At 44.3% G+C, this 14964-nt stretch overlaps 1 protein-coding gene across 1 annotated transcript in view; it reads left to right on the top strand.

Annotated features, from left to right (window-relative positions):
• Nucleotides 1–14964, top strand: part of FLT4 (fms related receptor tyrosine kinase 4) — a 106447-nt gene that overhangs the window by 59441 nt on the left and 32042 nt on the right. Inside the window, exons 8-12 of the mRNA XM_043989523.1 lie at nucleotides 398–515; nucleotides 5934–6088; nucleotides 6619–6781; nucleotides 8987–9125; nucleotides 13436–13544. Coding sequence (XP_043845458.1) covers nucleotides 398–515; nucleotides 5934–6088; nucleotides 6619–6781; nucleotides 8987–9125; nucleotides 13436–13544 — 684 coding nt within the window. The remainder of the gene's footprint in view (nucleotides 1–397; nucleotides 516–5933; nucleotides 6089–6618; nucleotides 6782–8986; nucleotides 9126–13435; nucleotides 13545–14964) is intronic.

Here is a 14964-nt window from a genome sequence, read left to right on the forward strand (position 1 = left end):
CCTCTAGGCCAGTGTTCCCGCCCTTCATACCTCAACAAAATCCAAGGCTAGTGAGGAATTTGGCAGCCGTTAAAAGCAAATTAGCAAACATTGATGCACTTATGCAGAGAATTGTGTCAAGTGCTAGAAGTTTGGATAAAAAAATGTCCCCTGCCTTCAAGGGGCTTACAGTCTAGTGGAGAATGAGATACCACCATATTAGATAATGAGTACATTAGAGAAGTATACCCAAGAAGTACTTGAGATCTGAAGTAGGAAGGTCACTGACAGTCAGGAAGATCAAAGAGGGCTTCTTGGAAGAGGTAGCATTTGAGTTGGGCCTTAAAAGGATGAGTAGGAATTCATGTTTGGGCATGATCAAGGTCTTGGCTTCACTCTTGTTCTCTCCATCTAACAGACAAACCCTTCATTAGTGTGGACTGGCTGAAGGGTGCAGTGATTGAGGCCACAGCAGGAGATGAGTTGGTGAAGATTCCAGTGAAGGTGGCAGCATACCCCCCGCCAGAATTCCAATGGTAACCTCCTTTCTACCTCCAAAAACACTTTTTGATTCCCCTTGGTTTAGCTCCTTAACCCCAGCCACACTATTGCTCTTTGTGGGAATTTCCAAAGCTGGAAGTGGCAGAGACAAAGCCATTTTCCTAATTAATTTTCTTGTAAAAAAAAAAAAAGCCAAATCAGTAGCCGATGCACCATTTCAATTCAGTACAATAAGAATTTATTTTGCCTAAAGTTTTTGAAAAGCCTAGGGGACTTTTAAAACTGCTAAATAAATCAGAGTTTATTTCAGTGTCTCCAAAATCTTCTTGCTATTCTGAGGTTATTCTGAGGTATCTGTTATGGAAAAGAGAATGAGACTTGGAGTCAAGGAAACCCAGGTTCAAATTCCAGACTGGACACTTACTAAGTGTTGAATGACCTTGGGAAAGTCACGTCAACTTTCTATGCTTTAATTTTCTCACCAATAAAATGAGGCCTAATATTAATTAGTCAGTAGTCCAGCCTTCCCCCAGTATGGGAATCCTTTCTATAAACTCAACAAATTTTTCATCAAGCACATGCTCTATGCAAGGCTCCAAACTAAACTCCAGAAATATAAATATGGAAAAACAATGCAAACTCTGCCCTTGAAGAGCTCACAGCCTAACAGAGATTTAGCTGGTGTGACTTATTGACAATAGTTTTGGCAGGTGATTGGTTACTTTTTGCTTTCATACGACAGGGTGACCACGTTTCCTTGTGTTTCTATATAAGCTTATTTCAAGGGATCGATGATCTCATCAATGTAGGGATTCCCTCCATCACTACAGATTGAGATACATCCATACCTGCTCATCCTACACGATTCTGGTTTATGACCTCCCAAAGGTCTTCTGTTACCCTTCACTCTCACTTCAGGGCTGGGCCACTGCCTTTACTGTTGATACCTTTCTTTCTTCATAAGTCTGTTACTACTTCTTCCACATGGGTCTTTATTGAAATCCACTTGCATCTCTGGAAGACCACTGATGTTAAGAAGATGGGAGGTTTATGCTGGAAAGAAGCTTGCAATCCAATCTGCTCTCTTTCTCCTATCCAATGCTGTGCCCAAACTGTTGACCTTCTTCAGTGACTGAAGATATCCTTAGTGAGATAGGGCTTCAATGGACTACCCTTCCAACCGCATGTCATAGTTTGGATAATGGGCATTTTCATACATTTGCCTTTTTCCTATAGACCAAGGAGTTGGCAAACTAGGCCTGAGAGCTGAATCTAGCTCTTCACCTCTGTGTATACTACCCCCCCCCTAAGAATTGTTTTTATATTAAACATTATTTGAAAATGGAAAACCTTCTTGGCTGGCAGCCATACAAAACCAAGGAGAGAGCTGGATTTGGTCCCCAGGCCTAGTTTGATCATCCTACTATAGACTGATTTCTTTGAATAACCATGGATTCCATTAAAGAGGCTCTTTCTTTTCATGTTCTGGAGCTCAATGCAGTAAACTGCACAATGTCATCTGGAGAACCTCATCATCTATAGGGAACCTCTCTGGACCCTGCATACAACCTTGTCTGTAACAGTGGCAGACATAGCATACATCTCTTTTTGTATAGCTATACTTGCTTAATAATCAGAGGGTTGTTGAGTAATGTTTTTATGTCATTGCATTTATTAAGGAATTTTATAGTTAAAAATATGTATGAGAAATTCCTTGTTAGAAGAGAGCTTAAAAATTGCATTTTGCTCAACTGAGTCAAAATTTTTTTTGGTAATTTGTGAAAAGTAAAGGCTCACAAAGGAATCTTGTATTCTTTGCACCTTTCAGTCAACTGTGTGACTGTCAAGCTGTGGTATGCTATGGAACATCATTCAAGGAAACCTGCTTATTTCCTTCTTATGTCTTCATCAGGGATACCCTTAATATGTGCATAGATCATTCTCATCAAGGTTTTGTAAAGAGGAGAGAGTAGGCATATGGTTTAGCTGTTATTAGCATCCTCTTGTCTATGATTTTTCCCCATGCTTTTGAGCACCTCTCCCCTCATGAGATATCATGTAAAAATAATTCCACAACGCTTTCGAGATTGTGTTATCCTCAGCAAAGATTTTATTGGTGTGTACTTATTTAAGCCAATCCAGTCACTCTTGCTAATTCCATCATCCTAAGAGCCATTTCCACTTCCTCATGTACCACATTGCAGATTGGAGTGTCAGGGTCTGAATGTGCTGATGCCATGGTCATTGATGAGGTAAATGGATCATTTATGGCAACAATGATGTCTGTTTCACTTTGTAATTCTCACGCCAGTTTCATCTTTGAATGGATGGCAAGGCAAAATGGCTAAAGGAAACTCATTTTTCACAGGTTCAAAACATTTTAAAATGGGTAAGTGACTGATACATTTAAGAAAAATTTGTATTGTTTCCTTGGAATGATGCAGCTTAGTTCAGGCTTTCTGAATACTTGTTTTTGTTTTTAATTTTTAATTTTTGTTAAATAGGCAATCTTCCCTAGAATCTTCCATCCTCTTCCTCCATAGTATTGGACTGCATAGGCTGCTGAATTCTATATGACTATAAACATCAATAAGCAAACATTTCTTTTATCATAAGATATAATCAACTTTTTTCATAATGATGTCCTGAGTTCACTATATCTAACACCTTTAGGGGCAGCTAAGTGGTACAGTGAATAGAGCACTGGCCTGGAGTCAGAAGACCTGAATTCAAATTTGACCTCAGACATTTACTAGCTGTGTGACCCTGGGCAAGTCACTTAACCCTATTTGCCTCAGTTTCCTCATCTAAAATGAGCTGGAGGAGGAGATGGCAAAACCCTCCAGTATCTTTGTCAAGAAAACCCCAAATGGGGTCACAAAGGGTCAGGCACAACTGAAACAACTGAACAGCAGCACCTTTGGACTCTCTCCTGGGGAACAAAGAATTTATATTATGTAGATGTAAGATTTCTGAGTATTTCATAAGGCTTTGGAGTCTTTAGTTTCTCACACCTGAACCACATTTTCTGACACCCTGTTGGTTATCTTCACCTGTGCCCATCTTTGCATTGAAATCATTGAACATCAGACTGTAGGTTGATTTAATTTGAAGCATTTTCAGAGAATTTCCCTACTTCCTCATCCTTTGCACCAGATATTGATGCATAAGCAATGATTGATTATCTTCATGATTGTCTTTTCCTTATATTCTTCATCAGTGTTGTGAGGCAAGATCAAGACTCATGGTTCTTATTGCCTTGAGTGTGAGACAAAACCAACACCATCAACTCTTCAGGTAGACCATGTAAGCCATCTTTCCATTTAGCTATACCTTCTTTATCTTCTGGTTCATTTACCATGAGAACAGCAATATCATTGGAGTTCAGTTCTTCCATTAGTAGGTCAATGGTGTGTCTTTGGCCATGACAACCCATGTTGCATGTGGCTCTATTAAAGATCATTTTAACAATTTCAACTTCTGCAGACTTAATGGCAATGTCCGCTTCACCAGAAGAGCCTTCCCAGCTCTGACATTTGGTACAGATCTGGCCTTACTCTGTTTAAATTGTGCATGTGCCCCTACTCAAACAATCAGTTGTTGCTTCCCTTTATAGGATGGATTCCTCTATTCGAATATAAGTTATTATCTGCCTGTATTTGTATATACAGTGCTTAACCCCCCCCCACCATGGTTGGCATATAGTAAATACTTAATAAATGTTTTATACCCATCCATCAATTAGCAAGCATTTATTAAGCACCTACTATGCTCCGGGCACTATACCTGTTGTTAGGAATACAAAGACAAAAATAAAACTATCCCTGCCCTCAAGGAACTTACATTCATCCTATGATGCCCTAATCACTTAGGCAACACTGGTCACCAGACCCTCTCCCCAGGCTGGACTCTGGCTCAGGCCAGCTCCTAGCACCCTTCAACAGACTCCAAAGGAGTGATCTATCTCAGATTACTCCAAGAAAGAAAAATTCCTTCTAAATTCCTGGCATGTGAATGTGGACCATCCTCTGAGTGGTTCTTCCTAGTATCTCTGCCCTCACCAAGCACAGACATAACCCTTCTTTAGCCTGACAGAAATATTCCCAGACCACCATCAATTAAAAGGTTTCCTTTTTCTGAGCAATCAGCAAGTCGTTCCTTCCTTACCAAAGATGAGTTTGCTCTAGCAGGAGAATCCTATCCTCTGAGGACTGAATGAGCCCACTGCTTGGCAAACATTCCACATACCTCCAAGGGGACTCAGTAGGACTTTAGTTGGGACTTGAATTCCCCAACTCCCAGAGCCCTTCTCATTGCTCCTTTAAAGTCAACTCTCATATGGAGGTCAAAGCCTGATGTGTTGGGAAGGGAAGGGAAGGGAAGGGAAGGGAAGGGAAGGGAAGGGAAGGGAAGGGAAGGGAAGGGAAGGGAAGGGAAGGGAAGGGAAGGGAAGGGAAGGGAAGGGAAGGGAAGGGAAGGGAAGGGAAGGGAAGGGAAGGGAAGGGAAGGGAAGGGAAGGGAAGGGAAGGGAAGGGAAGGGAAGGGAAGGGAAGGGAAGGGAAGGGAAGGGAAGGGAAGGGAAGGGAAGGGAAGGGAAGGGAAGGGAAGGGAAGGGAAGGGAAGGGAAGGGAAGGGAAGGGAAGGGAAGGGAAGGGAAGGGAAGGGAAGGGAAGGGAAGGGAATAAACATTTATGAAGTGCCTTCTACATGTCAGGCACTGTACTCAGCACTTTTCAAATATTCTCTCATTTGATACTCACAATAACCCCGGAAGGTTTTTATTCCCATTTTACAGGTGAGGAAACTCAAGCAGGCAGAGCTTAAGAGACTTGCTCGGGGTCACACAACTAGAAAGTGTCTGAGGCTAGATTTGAACTCAGGTCTTCCTGATTCAAGACCTGGTGCTCTATCCGCTGTGCCACCTAGTGGCCTCTTTTAGGAAGGCTGCCTTTCTTGTTGCTTTTATAACTCTGCCTTTGATTTAGGCCAGTTACACTGGGTTTTCTTGAGTACCAAGGCCACCTCTAAGTTCCTAAGAAAGTGGTGTATGGACAAGTTATCCCAGAGAGCAGGAAGTACAATTGGATGGTTCAGCGGCAGTGTCATACACCAGCTTAAGAGGATAATGGAGATGCATGTGCATATTTGGGGCCACTGGGATTATTGTTGGCCACCACTTTGACAAGGCTCATCCTTCTGAAAAGCCCTGGCACCCATAATGGTGTGATTTTGGCCAGCTGACATTACCTCTCCAGATTTCACTTATCTGTCAGATGAGGGGGTTAAATTAAACTCCTTCTTCGGTCTTCCAGTTCTCTCTCTGATCCTGTGGTTCCCCACAGCCCCATCTGGAGTCAGGGCCATACTCAACGTGACTCCTGCAGGAGCAAGGAGGGGGCAGAGTGAGGCTCTGATACCAGTGGGCGCAGGATTGAACTCCACTGTGCCTCTAGGTACAAGGATGGAAAGCCTGTCTCCGGACGCCAGTCTCCACACTCAATAGTCATCAAGGAGGTGACAGAGCAGAATGCAGGCACCTATACATTGGCATTGTGGAACAGGCAGGCCAGCCTGAGACGTGAAATCAGCCTGGAACTGGTAGTGAATGGTATGAGGGGGACTGGGCCAGGCTAGCGTGGGGCAAACCAGATTTGGGCAGGGGAGCAGGATTAATAGAGGCAGGGGAATGGATGGTACAAAGGGGAGTAAGGGGCAGGGAGAGGCTGGGATGAGAACCAGGCCTTCATGGGGAAATGCAGCCAAGGAGATGAGAATTAACAGGGCAACGGAAGGGAAGGACAGGAGAAGAGGAACTGGAAATGACAGGAATAGGGGTCAGGGTGGGGGTAGGGGACATCATTTGATGGGAGAGCAGTGAATACCCCAAAGGAATATGGGTCAGAGCCCAGAATCAAATCTGCCCCCCTCTCACACACACATACCCAGGACCATGTGACCCCTAAGATATATCCTGCCTGGTTTCTGGAAGTTCCCCTGGTCAGCCAACCCTCCATGACACTGGAAGTTATAGTGGAAAGACTGAAGCTGGGCATAGGAGGGGAGGTAGCACAAGCCGGTAGGGTAGGCCTACAGGTGTCCCTGACACCTGCATCTAGCTGTCTATTCTTTTGTCCACAGTTCCTCCCCATATCCTTGAGAAGGAGGCATCCTCACCTAGCATCTACTCCCGCCACAGCCGCCAGGCCCTCACCTGTACTGTGTATGGGGCACCACCACCTGATGTCATCCAGTGGCAGTGGAGGCCCTGGACTCCCTGCAAGATGTTCTCCAGACGCAGTCTGTGGGTATCACCTCCCAGGGCTGATTTTAGCCATTACTAGGTTCTTGACCCTGTCCCTGACCCTAATCTGTACCCAAGCCCCAACCTCCATCATAACTTTTTACCCTCTCTAACTGAGCCTTGTGGTGATCAGAGGAGACTGTGTGGAGGAAAGACTTCAGCTGGACCTTGAAGAGGGAAGAGAATTTAAATAAAAAGAGAGGCGAGAGCAAGAGAATCATTTGAGGAGTGGAGTAAGGATATAATCATTAAAGCATGAGCCATGGTCAGAGAAAGAGACATACACAGAGAGACTGACAGAGACAAAGAATGAGAGACAGAGAGAGAGAGACTTGTAGACAGTGGGGAGAGGCTGTTAACAGTGGTCCAGGTGAGAGAGAATAAAGGTCCCCAGCGGTTACTCAGGGCAGCTGAAGAGGGGAGGCTGGTGCTCCTGGCGTTCTTGGCAGTAGGAAACTGAAGGGGTGATGAGTAGCAGCATTGTGTCCAAGGCCAGTGAGTCCTGGCTCGGGGATGCTCCTGACTGATTTCCTTCCTGTTGTTTATGCTGATGTGCCGACTGAGTCTCTCCCCAACCAGGGCTCCCTCTCCTACTCCCTGCTGCTGATCACCTTCTCCTTGGCTATCCTGGCCCCTAACTCTCTAACCCAATCCCACAATCTGAGCTTCTATCCAGGGGAACAGACCCTGTCCTGCCACTTCTCAAGAACCCCCAATTCGAGCCATAGATAAAAGATTTTGTGTTCAAAGGCATTTTTGAGATAATCTAGTCCCAGTCATCTTATTTTACAGGTAAAGAAATTGAAGCCCAAAGAGGTTAGCTGATCTCAAGGTCACTAATAGAATAAATAGAAGAGCCAGAATTGGAATCCAGGCCCTGTGATGCCAGAGTCCCTCTATCATGCTTTTCTCTGACATCTGCCCTAAATGTTTGGGAGAGGAATAGGGAAGATAAGTAGAAGCAGAGCCCAAACTGCCTAGGGCTAAGACCCTAGTGAGGCCTCAGTGGCCCAGCATTGGCACTCCTTTCCTCAGCTCTTCCCTCCTGAGAGCCCAAGCTCCCACCCAGACGGGCTCCAAGTGGACCTCTCCACTCACAAGCCCCTTCACAGAGCAAAGTCCAGAACCTGGCTCAGTCCCCAGTTTGTATGCCCAGCAGCGCATCACCACCACAATGAAACAACCATTTGTAGATCTGTAGCTCTAGCTCCATGACTCCCTCATTTGCGTTCAATTTAATTCAATTCTTTTATCCTCATTAAAAATAGCTACTACTGGCACAGCTAGGTGGCACAGTAGATAAAGCACAGGCCCTGGATTCAGGAGGAACTGAGTTCAAATCCTGTCTCAGACACTTGACACTGAATAGCTGTGTGACCCTGGGCAAGTCACTTAACCCTCATTGCCCTGCAACAACAACAACAAAAAATAGATAGTACCCAGAGCTGGCCCAGGCTAATTGGAGAGGAGTAGAGTCATCCCCCGCCTTAGAGGAGCCCACAGTGTAGAGAAGGCAGAGAATGAGCCAAGTCCTGCCCTCAGGAGTCTTACAGTCTGGAGGAAACAGAAGAACAGTACCAGATTGAGCTTTGAAGGGATAATAGGGTTGGGGTAGGTGAAGACATGACATTTCAGTCCAGGGAGCCCCATGAGCAAGAATAGAGAGGGGAGCAGTGAGCCTGGTGTGTGTGGGGAGGGGATGTTGAAGAGCCTGATGGGGAAGGGGACAACACCAAGCCTGGCATCAGAAAGGAGACATTGAGCTTAGTGTGGAGGAGGGTCAAAGACAAGACCCTAGCCAAGATGAGTGTGTGTTGGTTAGGTTTATTGGGGCCAAGGTTAGAAGTTTGGACTTAGTTTGTCAGGTAATGAGGAACTATCATAGGCTCCAGAGCAGGGGAGTGGGCTAATCTTTTTGGAGTCATCACCTATGAGCTCTGCAAAGTGGATTTGGAGAATGAATCTGAATGTACTTGGGACTGACTCCCTGAAGGTGGGAAACCTTACCTTGAGAATAAAGGGAAATCAGTCTCCTCTCCCTCTCTCTGCCCCTCTTCCCACACATGCCAAGACCACCAGACATGTCCTGAGCTCCGGCCTTCAAAGGGGAAAGAGGGGAGCCCTCTGGCACTTGTCTCTGCTCCTGAGAGGGGTAGGACACCCCCAAATACTGATTTCCTCCTACTCTTTCTTGTGGAAGCACAGGAGGCAGCCGACAGGAGGTCGGCATCAGGGGGACGGAATGCCCCAGTGTGTGGACTGGAGGGAAGTCTCAGCCCAGGATGCTGTGAACCCCATCGAGAGCCTAGACACCTGGACTGAATCTGTGGAAGGCAAAAACAAGGTGAGGGCCATTAGCAAGCATTTAGTAAGCAGTTGCTATGCGCCAGGCACCGTGGAGGGGGCAGAAGATACAAAGCCTAGAGTAAGGGGAAGGTAGCCTGCTTAGGCACTGCCCAGACTGCCAGCTGACAAGAAAGGGGGAGGCCAGAAGGGCAGACCCCTGGCTCTAGGCTGCTCTGGCCAGTGCTTAGCAGGTTCCCACGGCAACCTCGAGGTCCTGAGGTGTGGAGATAAAGACAGGATAGAGGGGCAGCTAGGTGGCGCAGTGGATAGAGAACCGGCCCTGGAGTCAGGAGTACCTGAGTTCAAATCCGGCCTCAGACACTTAATACTTACTAGCTGTGTGACCCTGGGCAAGTCACTTAACCTCAATTGCCTCACTTAAAAAAAAAAAAAAAAAAAAAAAAAAAAAAAAGAAGACAGGATAGAACACTCGGTTTTGAAGGTCATCACCACCACCACTGGCCTGCCTGAAAGTCCAAAGACCTGAATTCTAGGATCGTTCCTACCAATAAAGTCAAACATTTCTGGAGGCCTCACGTTCCCCATAGACAAAATGACAATAAAATAATAATTCATTTTTATATACTGCTTTATGATTTTCTGAGCGCTTTTCTTACAATAGGTCTTTGAGGTAGGTTAGTAGTCATAAATCAAAAAGGGATCTTGGTTCAACTCCTTTATTTTACAGACAAGGAAACTGAGGCCTAGAAATGTTAAGTGACTTGCCCAGGGTCACACAGCTAGTAAGTGTCTAAGGCAAAATTCAAACCCAGGTCTTCCTGATTCCAAATCCACTGCTTTATATACAATATATACCACCCTGCCTTTCTAGTCCCTCTGCTTCTCATCCAACTTTAGTACCCAACCACATACTCCTCTATCTCAGGGTAAATGTTGGTTCTTCCCAGGAGGAAATTCAAAAAAATTTTGTCTCATCCCCTGCTCCTGTGTACATGTACATGTTGCTATCTACTATACTGGAGAGCAGCCTAGTTCTGACTTTAGGGATGGAGCCCTAAGTAGGGAGGCAATGCCCTGACTCCCTGCCCAGTGGCCAGACTCAGACCTCACTGACTGATACTTAAAAGATCTCATGGACTCTTGTACTGATTTGAATCTAATAGCAACATCTACCCAGGAACTGGGTTTTTAATTTTTTTATAGTTCATAAGCACTTTGAAATTGAATAACATATAAACTCTGACTATTTAAACTTTTTCTTAAGGAAATGTGACTATTTGAACACCTGAAATTTATATCTACCCTTGAGAGCTCACTAGATATTCTCTTTTTCATCATATTCTAATTAGTATAGAATAAATTGTTTAGAATAAAATATTAGTAACATTAAAATATGTACTAGGTGAGTCTAAACTGGACCTGGAAAAAGTGGATATCATATGTGTGTATATATATATATATATATATATATATATATATATATATATATATATATATATATATATACACACACACGCACAGATATATATATATACGCACACAGATATATATATAAACATACATACACACATTTGTTTGTGTGTGTACCTGTATGTGGATATACTTATACCTATACCTATACATGTAGAGGCATATAAATTTGCATGTTTATAAAAATTTTCTCACATTAAAAAAAAAAGATCTCATGATTTCAAGTTAGAAGAGATATTAGGGGTCATCTAGTCCAACTCCCTCATTATGCAGATGGGGAAACTGAGGTTTATGTGACTCATCCAAAGTCACATAGGTAGTAAGTAGCAGAGCTGTGACTGGAACCCAGGCCCTTTGACTCCAGGTCTGAGACTTTTGCCATTTCATCTCAAAGCAGCTTCTGCTTTATCCCAGGTCCATCTTCCTAGGAAGAGGAAGGAATATTAAACTTTGACAACTTCCCTCCATAAATTTTCCGTGTATTTGAGGGAGGACCCAGGGGTTGCCACGGTGGCAAGTAGGGGAAGATGTGCCTGGGTCGGGCCAACTGCTTGAGGCCAACTCCCTGGTTTCTGCCCCTAACTATAGCTGGAGAGGATGGCTCCCCACTCCCATCCCTCTTGTCTGCCTGCTCTGTCTACTCAGTGCCCCCAAATGGGGCTTGTGCCCAGAGAGCAACGCATGGGGAGGAGGGAATGGAGACCCAGAACAACAAAGGACTCCCATTTCCTCTAGTCACTTCCTGTTTTCATACACACCTCCAAAGATGCTTCCTGTTCAAAGGCCCAGCGGGAAGTGGCCTCAGGGCCAGGGGGGGATGGGAATCGAATGGGAGGGAAAAGGAAGGGATGGAACCTGCAGAGAGAGAGCACCCACTCCTCTGGCCATGGGGAAGGCAGAGAGCCGCAGCAGCCTCGGCTGGTTCCAATGCCTTGGGCGGCATCCCTCTCTCCCTCCATCCCTGCATTTTGTTCACTGTGTTTTGCCATCTTCACTTCCCCTAAATCTCCCATCCTATTTCCCGTCAAGACTAAAGCATGTCAAGGAAATCTAACACTGCAAGAGTCCTAGGCAAGGACCTAGTCAGCCAGTCAATGAGCAATTATTAAGCATTTCTTACATTCCAGTAGTAAATGAGGCAGCTAGGTGGCCCCATAGTGCATAGGGTACCAGGTCTGGAGTCAGGAAGACTCATCTTCCTGAGTTCAAATCTGGCCTCAGACACCTACTAGCTGGGTGACCCTAAGCAAGTCATCCTGTTTACCTCAGTCCCTCATCTGTAAAATGAGCTAGAGAAGGAAATGGCAAACCTCTGCAGTATCTTTGCCAAGAAAAGCCCAAATGGGGTCAGGAAGAGTTGGACACGACTGAAATGACTCAACAACAACAACAACACATGCCAGGCACTATGCTAAATCCTGGGAATACAAAGAAAGGCAAAACAAAATTTTTTTTAAAAGTTCCTGCCCTCAAGGAGGATACATTCTTATAGGTAACATTTAGGAAGAACTTAGTGTGGTCACAGTAGAATGTGTTTCTGGAGTCAGAGGATTCAAGTTCTAATATCCCCTCTGATAGTTGCCACCCTCATGACTGGAGGCAATTCATTTAACTTCTCTGGCCCTCAGTTTCCTCATCTGTAAAATAGGGGTGGGGTAGAGAATAGGCTTAGATGGTCTCTGAGGTCCCTTTCAGCTCTCCATCCATGATCCCATGACTTAGCAGGACTTTGAGATGCCACAATATTCCTGGGATATTGCTTCAGAATGGTCTAGTGGCTAAAAAGACCATTGCTCTATAAGCACCAGAGCAGGAAGGGAAGACCTCACAACAAGGTTTTTGGGGGCATTTTCCACTGTTTTGGGAATCAAAAGACCTGTATTCTAGTCTCAGCATTGAACCTGATTCACTCTGAAATCTACGACATTGACCAGTCAATTAAACAATAAGAATTTATTTTAAGGGCCTACTACGTATTTCTGATTTCTTTCGCTGATATTCTTCAATTAACAAGCATTTATTTTCTCTCTTTCCCCACATCACTGAGAAAGAAATCATGAAAAGCAAAACCCTTTTAGCAAATATACATAGCCAAACCAAACAAATTCCTGCATTGGCCATGTCCAAAAATGTATGTCTTCATCTATGTTGTGAAGCCATCACCTCATGGTGAGGCAATCGGTAACATTTCACCATCAGTCCTTTGGAATTGTGTTGATCAGAGCTTTTAAGTCTTCCAAAGTCATTTGCTTATTACAATGTTGTTTTAATTATATAAATTGTTCTCCTGGTTCTTGGGCACTTCACTCTTTAGTAAATACAAGTCTTCCTAGGTTTCTCTTTTGTTATTTTTAGTGGTGTTCCTTTTTGTCATTTTTTAAACAAAAAATCATCCCCTTTTTTATTTTTAATGGCATTCTATTCCACCAATATCATAATAATAGCTAGCCTTATCTAGTACTTTAAAGTTTACAAAGCACTTTACATGTTGTCTGATCTGATCTTTGCAATCACCCTTCAAGAGATAAGGAAACTGAGGCAATGAAGGTTAAAGTAACTTGCCCAGGGTCACACAGCTAGGAAATGTCCAAGGTGGGATTTAAACTCAAATCTTCCTGACCCCAAGTACAACACTCTATCCACTTCACCACCCAGCTGCTCCTGGTTTCTTTAAGGAAATAAAGCAGGTGGGTATTGTCCCATGAGAAGGGCTAGAGAGGAGGACTCCTGGAAAAGGTTCCCTATGCAGTGTTACCCTAGAGTCCTTCATGCCCCCAGGCTATTTCTCCATCATTCAACTAGGCACAAGCCATGATTAGGGGAAAGGGACATTGGTTGGAAAAAGAACTCTCAGTTGTGTGTCTTCTCCAACTCCAGACTGTGAGCAAACTGGTGATCCAGGAGGCCAATGTCTCTGTCATGTACAAGTGTGTCACCTTCAACAAAGTGGGGCAGGATGAACGACTCATCTACTTCTACGTAACTAGTGAGTAAGGGGCAGGGGAAGCAAGGGGGAGAGGATAATCCTAGATATGGGGAACCAGCTATGCAAAGTGTGAAAGGAGATGGAAAATTGTGTAGGGGAAATGGCTACTTAGTAAGTCACTGACTGAAATGGAAAGGATATGAAGGGAAGTTAAATGAAATTACTGGGAAGATGGGAGAGAGCCGGGTTATACAGGGCTTTGAAAGCCAGGCTGAAGATTTGTATTTTATCAGTGAAGCTATCGGGAGCCATTCTTTTTTTTTTTTTTTTTTAGTGAGGCAATTGGGGTTAAGTGACTTGCCCAGGGTCACACAGCTAGTAAGTGTTAAGTGTCTAAGGCCGGATTTGAACTCAGGTACTCCTGACTCCAGGGCCGGTGCTCTATCCACTGCGCCACCTAGCTGCCCCGGGAGCCATTCATTTTTGAACAGGGAAGTGACATGGTCAGAGTTCTGTTTTGGAAATATCTGTTTGGCAGCTGCATTGTGGCAGATTTGAAGAGGGGAGAGACTAGGGAGCAAGGAGACCAATTGGGAGATCATTCCAGTAGTTTAGGCAAGAGGTGATGAGGGCCTGTAGAGGCTGTGTGAGTAGAGAGAAGGTGGTGGATTCACAAGCTCTGGTAGAGATAGAACCAACAAGGTAAAAGTGATTGGATGGAAGAGGGGGAGGATAAGGGAGAGAGAAGAGGCAAGGTTGATTCTAAGATTGAAAAACCGATGGAACCAAAACAGGGAAGTCTGAAGAAGGATTGAGTTTGAGGGAATATATAAGCTATATTTTATGACATGTTTAGTTGAGATACCTACAGGACATCCGAGAACAATGCCAGAAGGTAGATGATGATGTTCAATGACTAAAACTTAGAAGGCCTGGGCTTGGTCCCTGATCCATTGCTTATCCATGTCTGTGACCTTGAGAAAATTAGTTCTCCTCTCTGGGCCTCAGTTTCCTCTTCTGCAAACTGGAGGGGGAAGGGGGAAGCTAGATCAAAGGTGTCAAACTCAAGACCTCTCTCCAAAAGTTCCCCAGAGTTCTCAAATAAAGCCCAAACCAGATTAAAATGTCACTGGAAAATGTTTAACAAAATAAATACAAATACACCATAGATAATATTCATTTGTGCTTTTCTAAGTCAAAATGGGCCCCACAGGGATCTGTTTCTATTTGGATTTGATTAAATTATTTCCAAGGCCCTGTCTAGTTCTATGAGAATGCTTAAATCAGTGAGACTTGAAGGTGAAAATGAAGATAAGAGGTGATACTTGAGGTTGTTAGGATGGATGAGATTGCCAAGGCAAAAAAGAGAGAAAGAGATAGAGACAGAGAGGAGACAGAGAGAGAAAAGGGCTATGACTGGGACTTTGGGAGATTTAGATTGTAGGAGGGGAGAAAACACATAATTGGGGGCGGGGATAAT

This window comes from Dromiciops gliroides, chromosome 2 (genome assembly GCF_019393635.1).
Source record: "Dromiciops gliroides isolate mDroGli1 chromosome 2, mDroGli1.pri, whole genome shotgun sequence".
Lineage (NCBI taxonomy): Eukaryota > Metazoa > Chordata > Mammalia > Microbiotheria > Microbiotheriidae > Dromiciops > Dromiciops gliroides.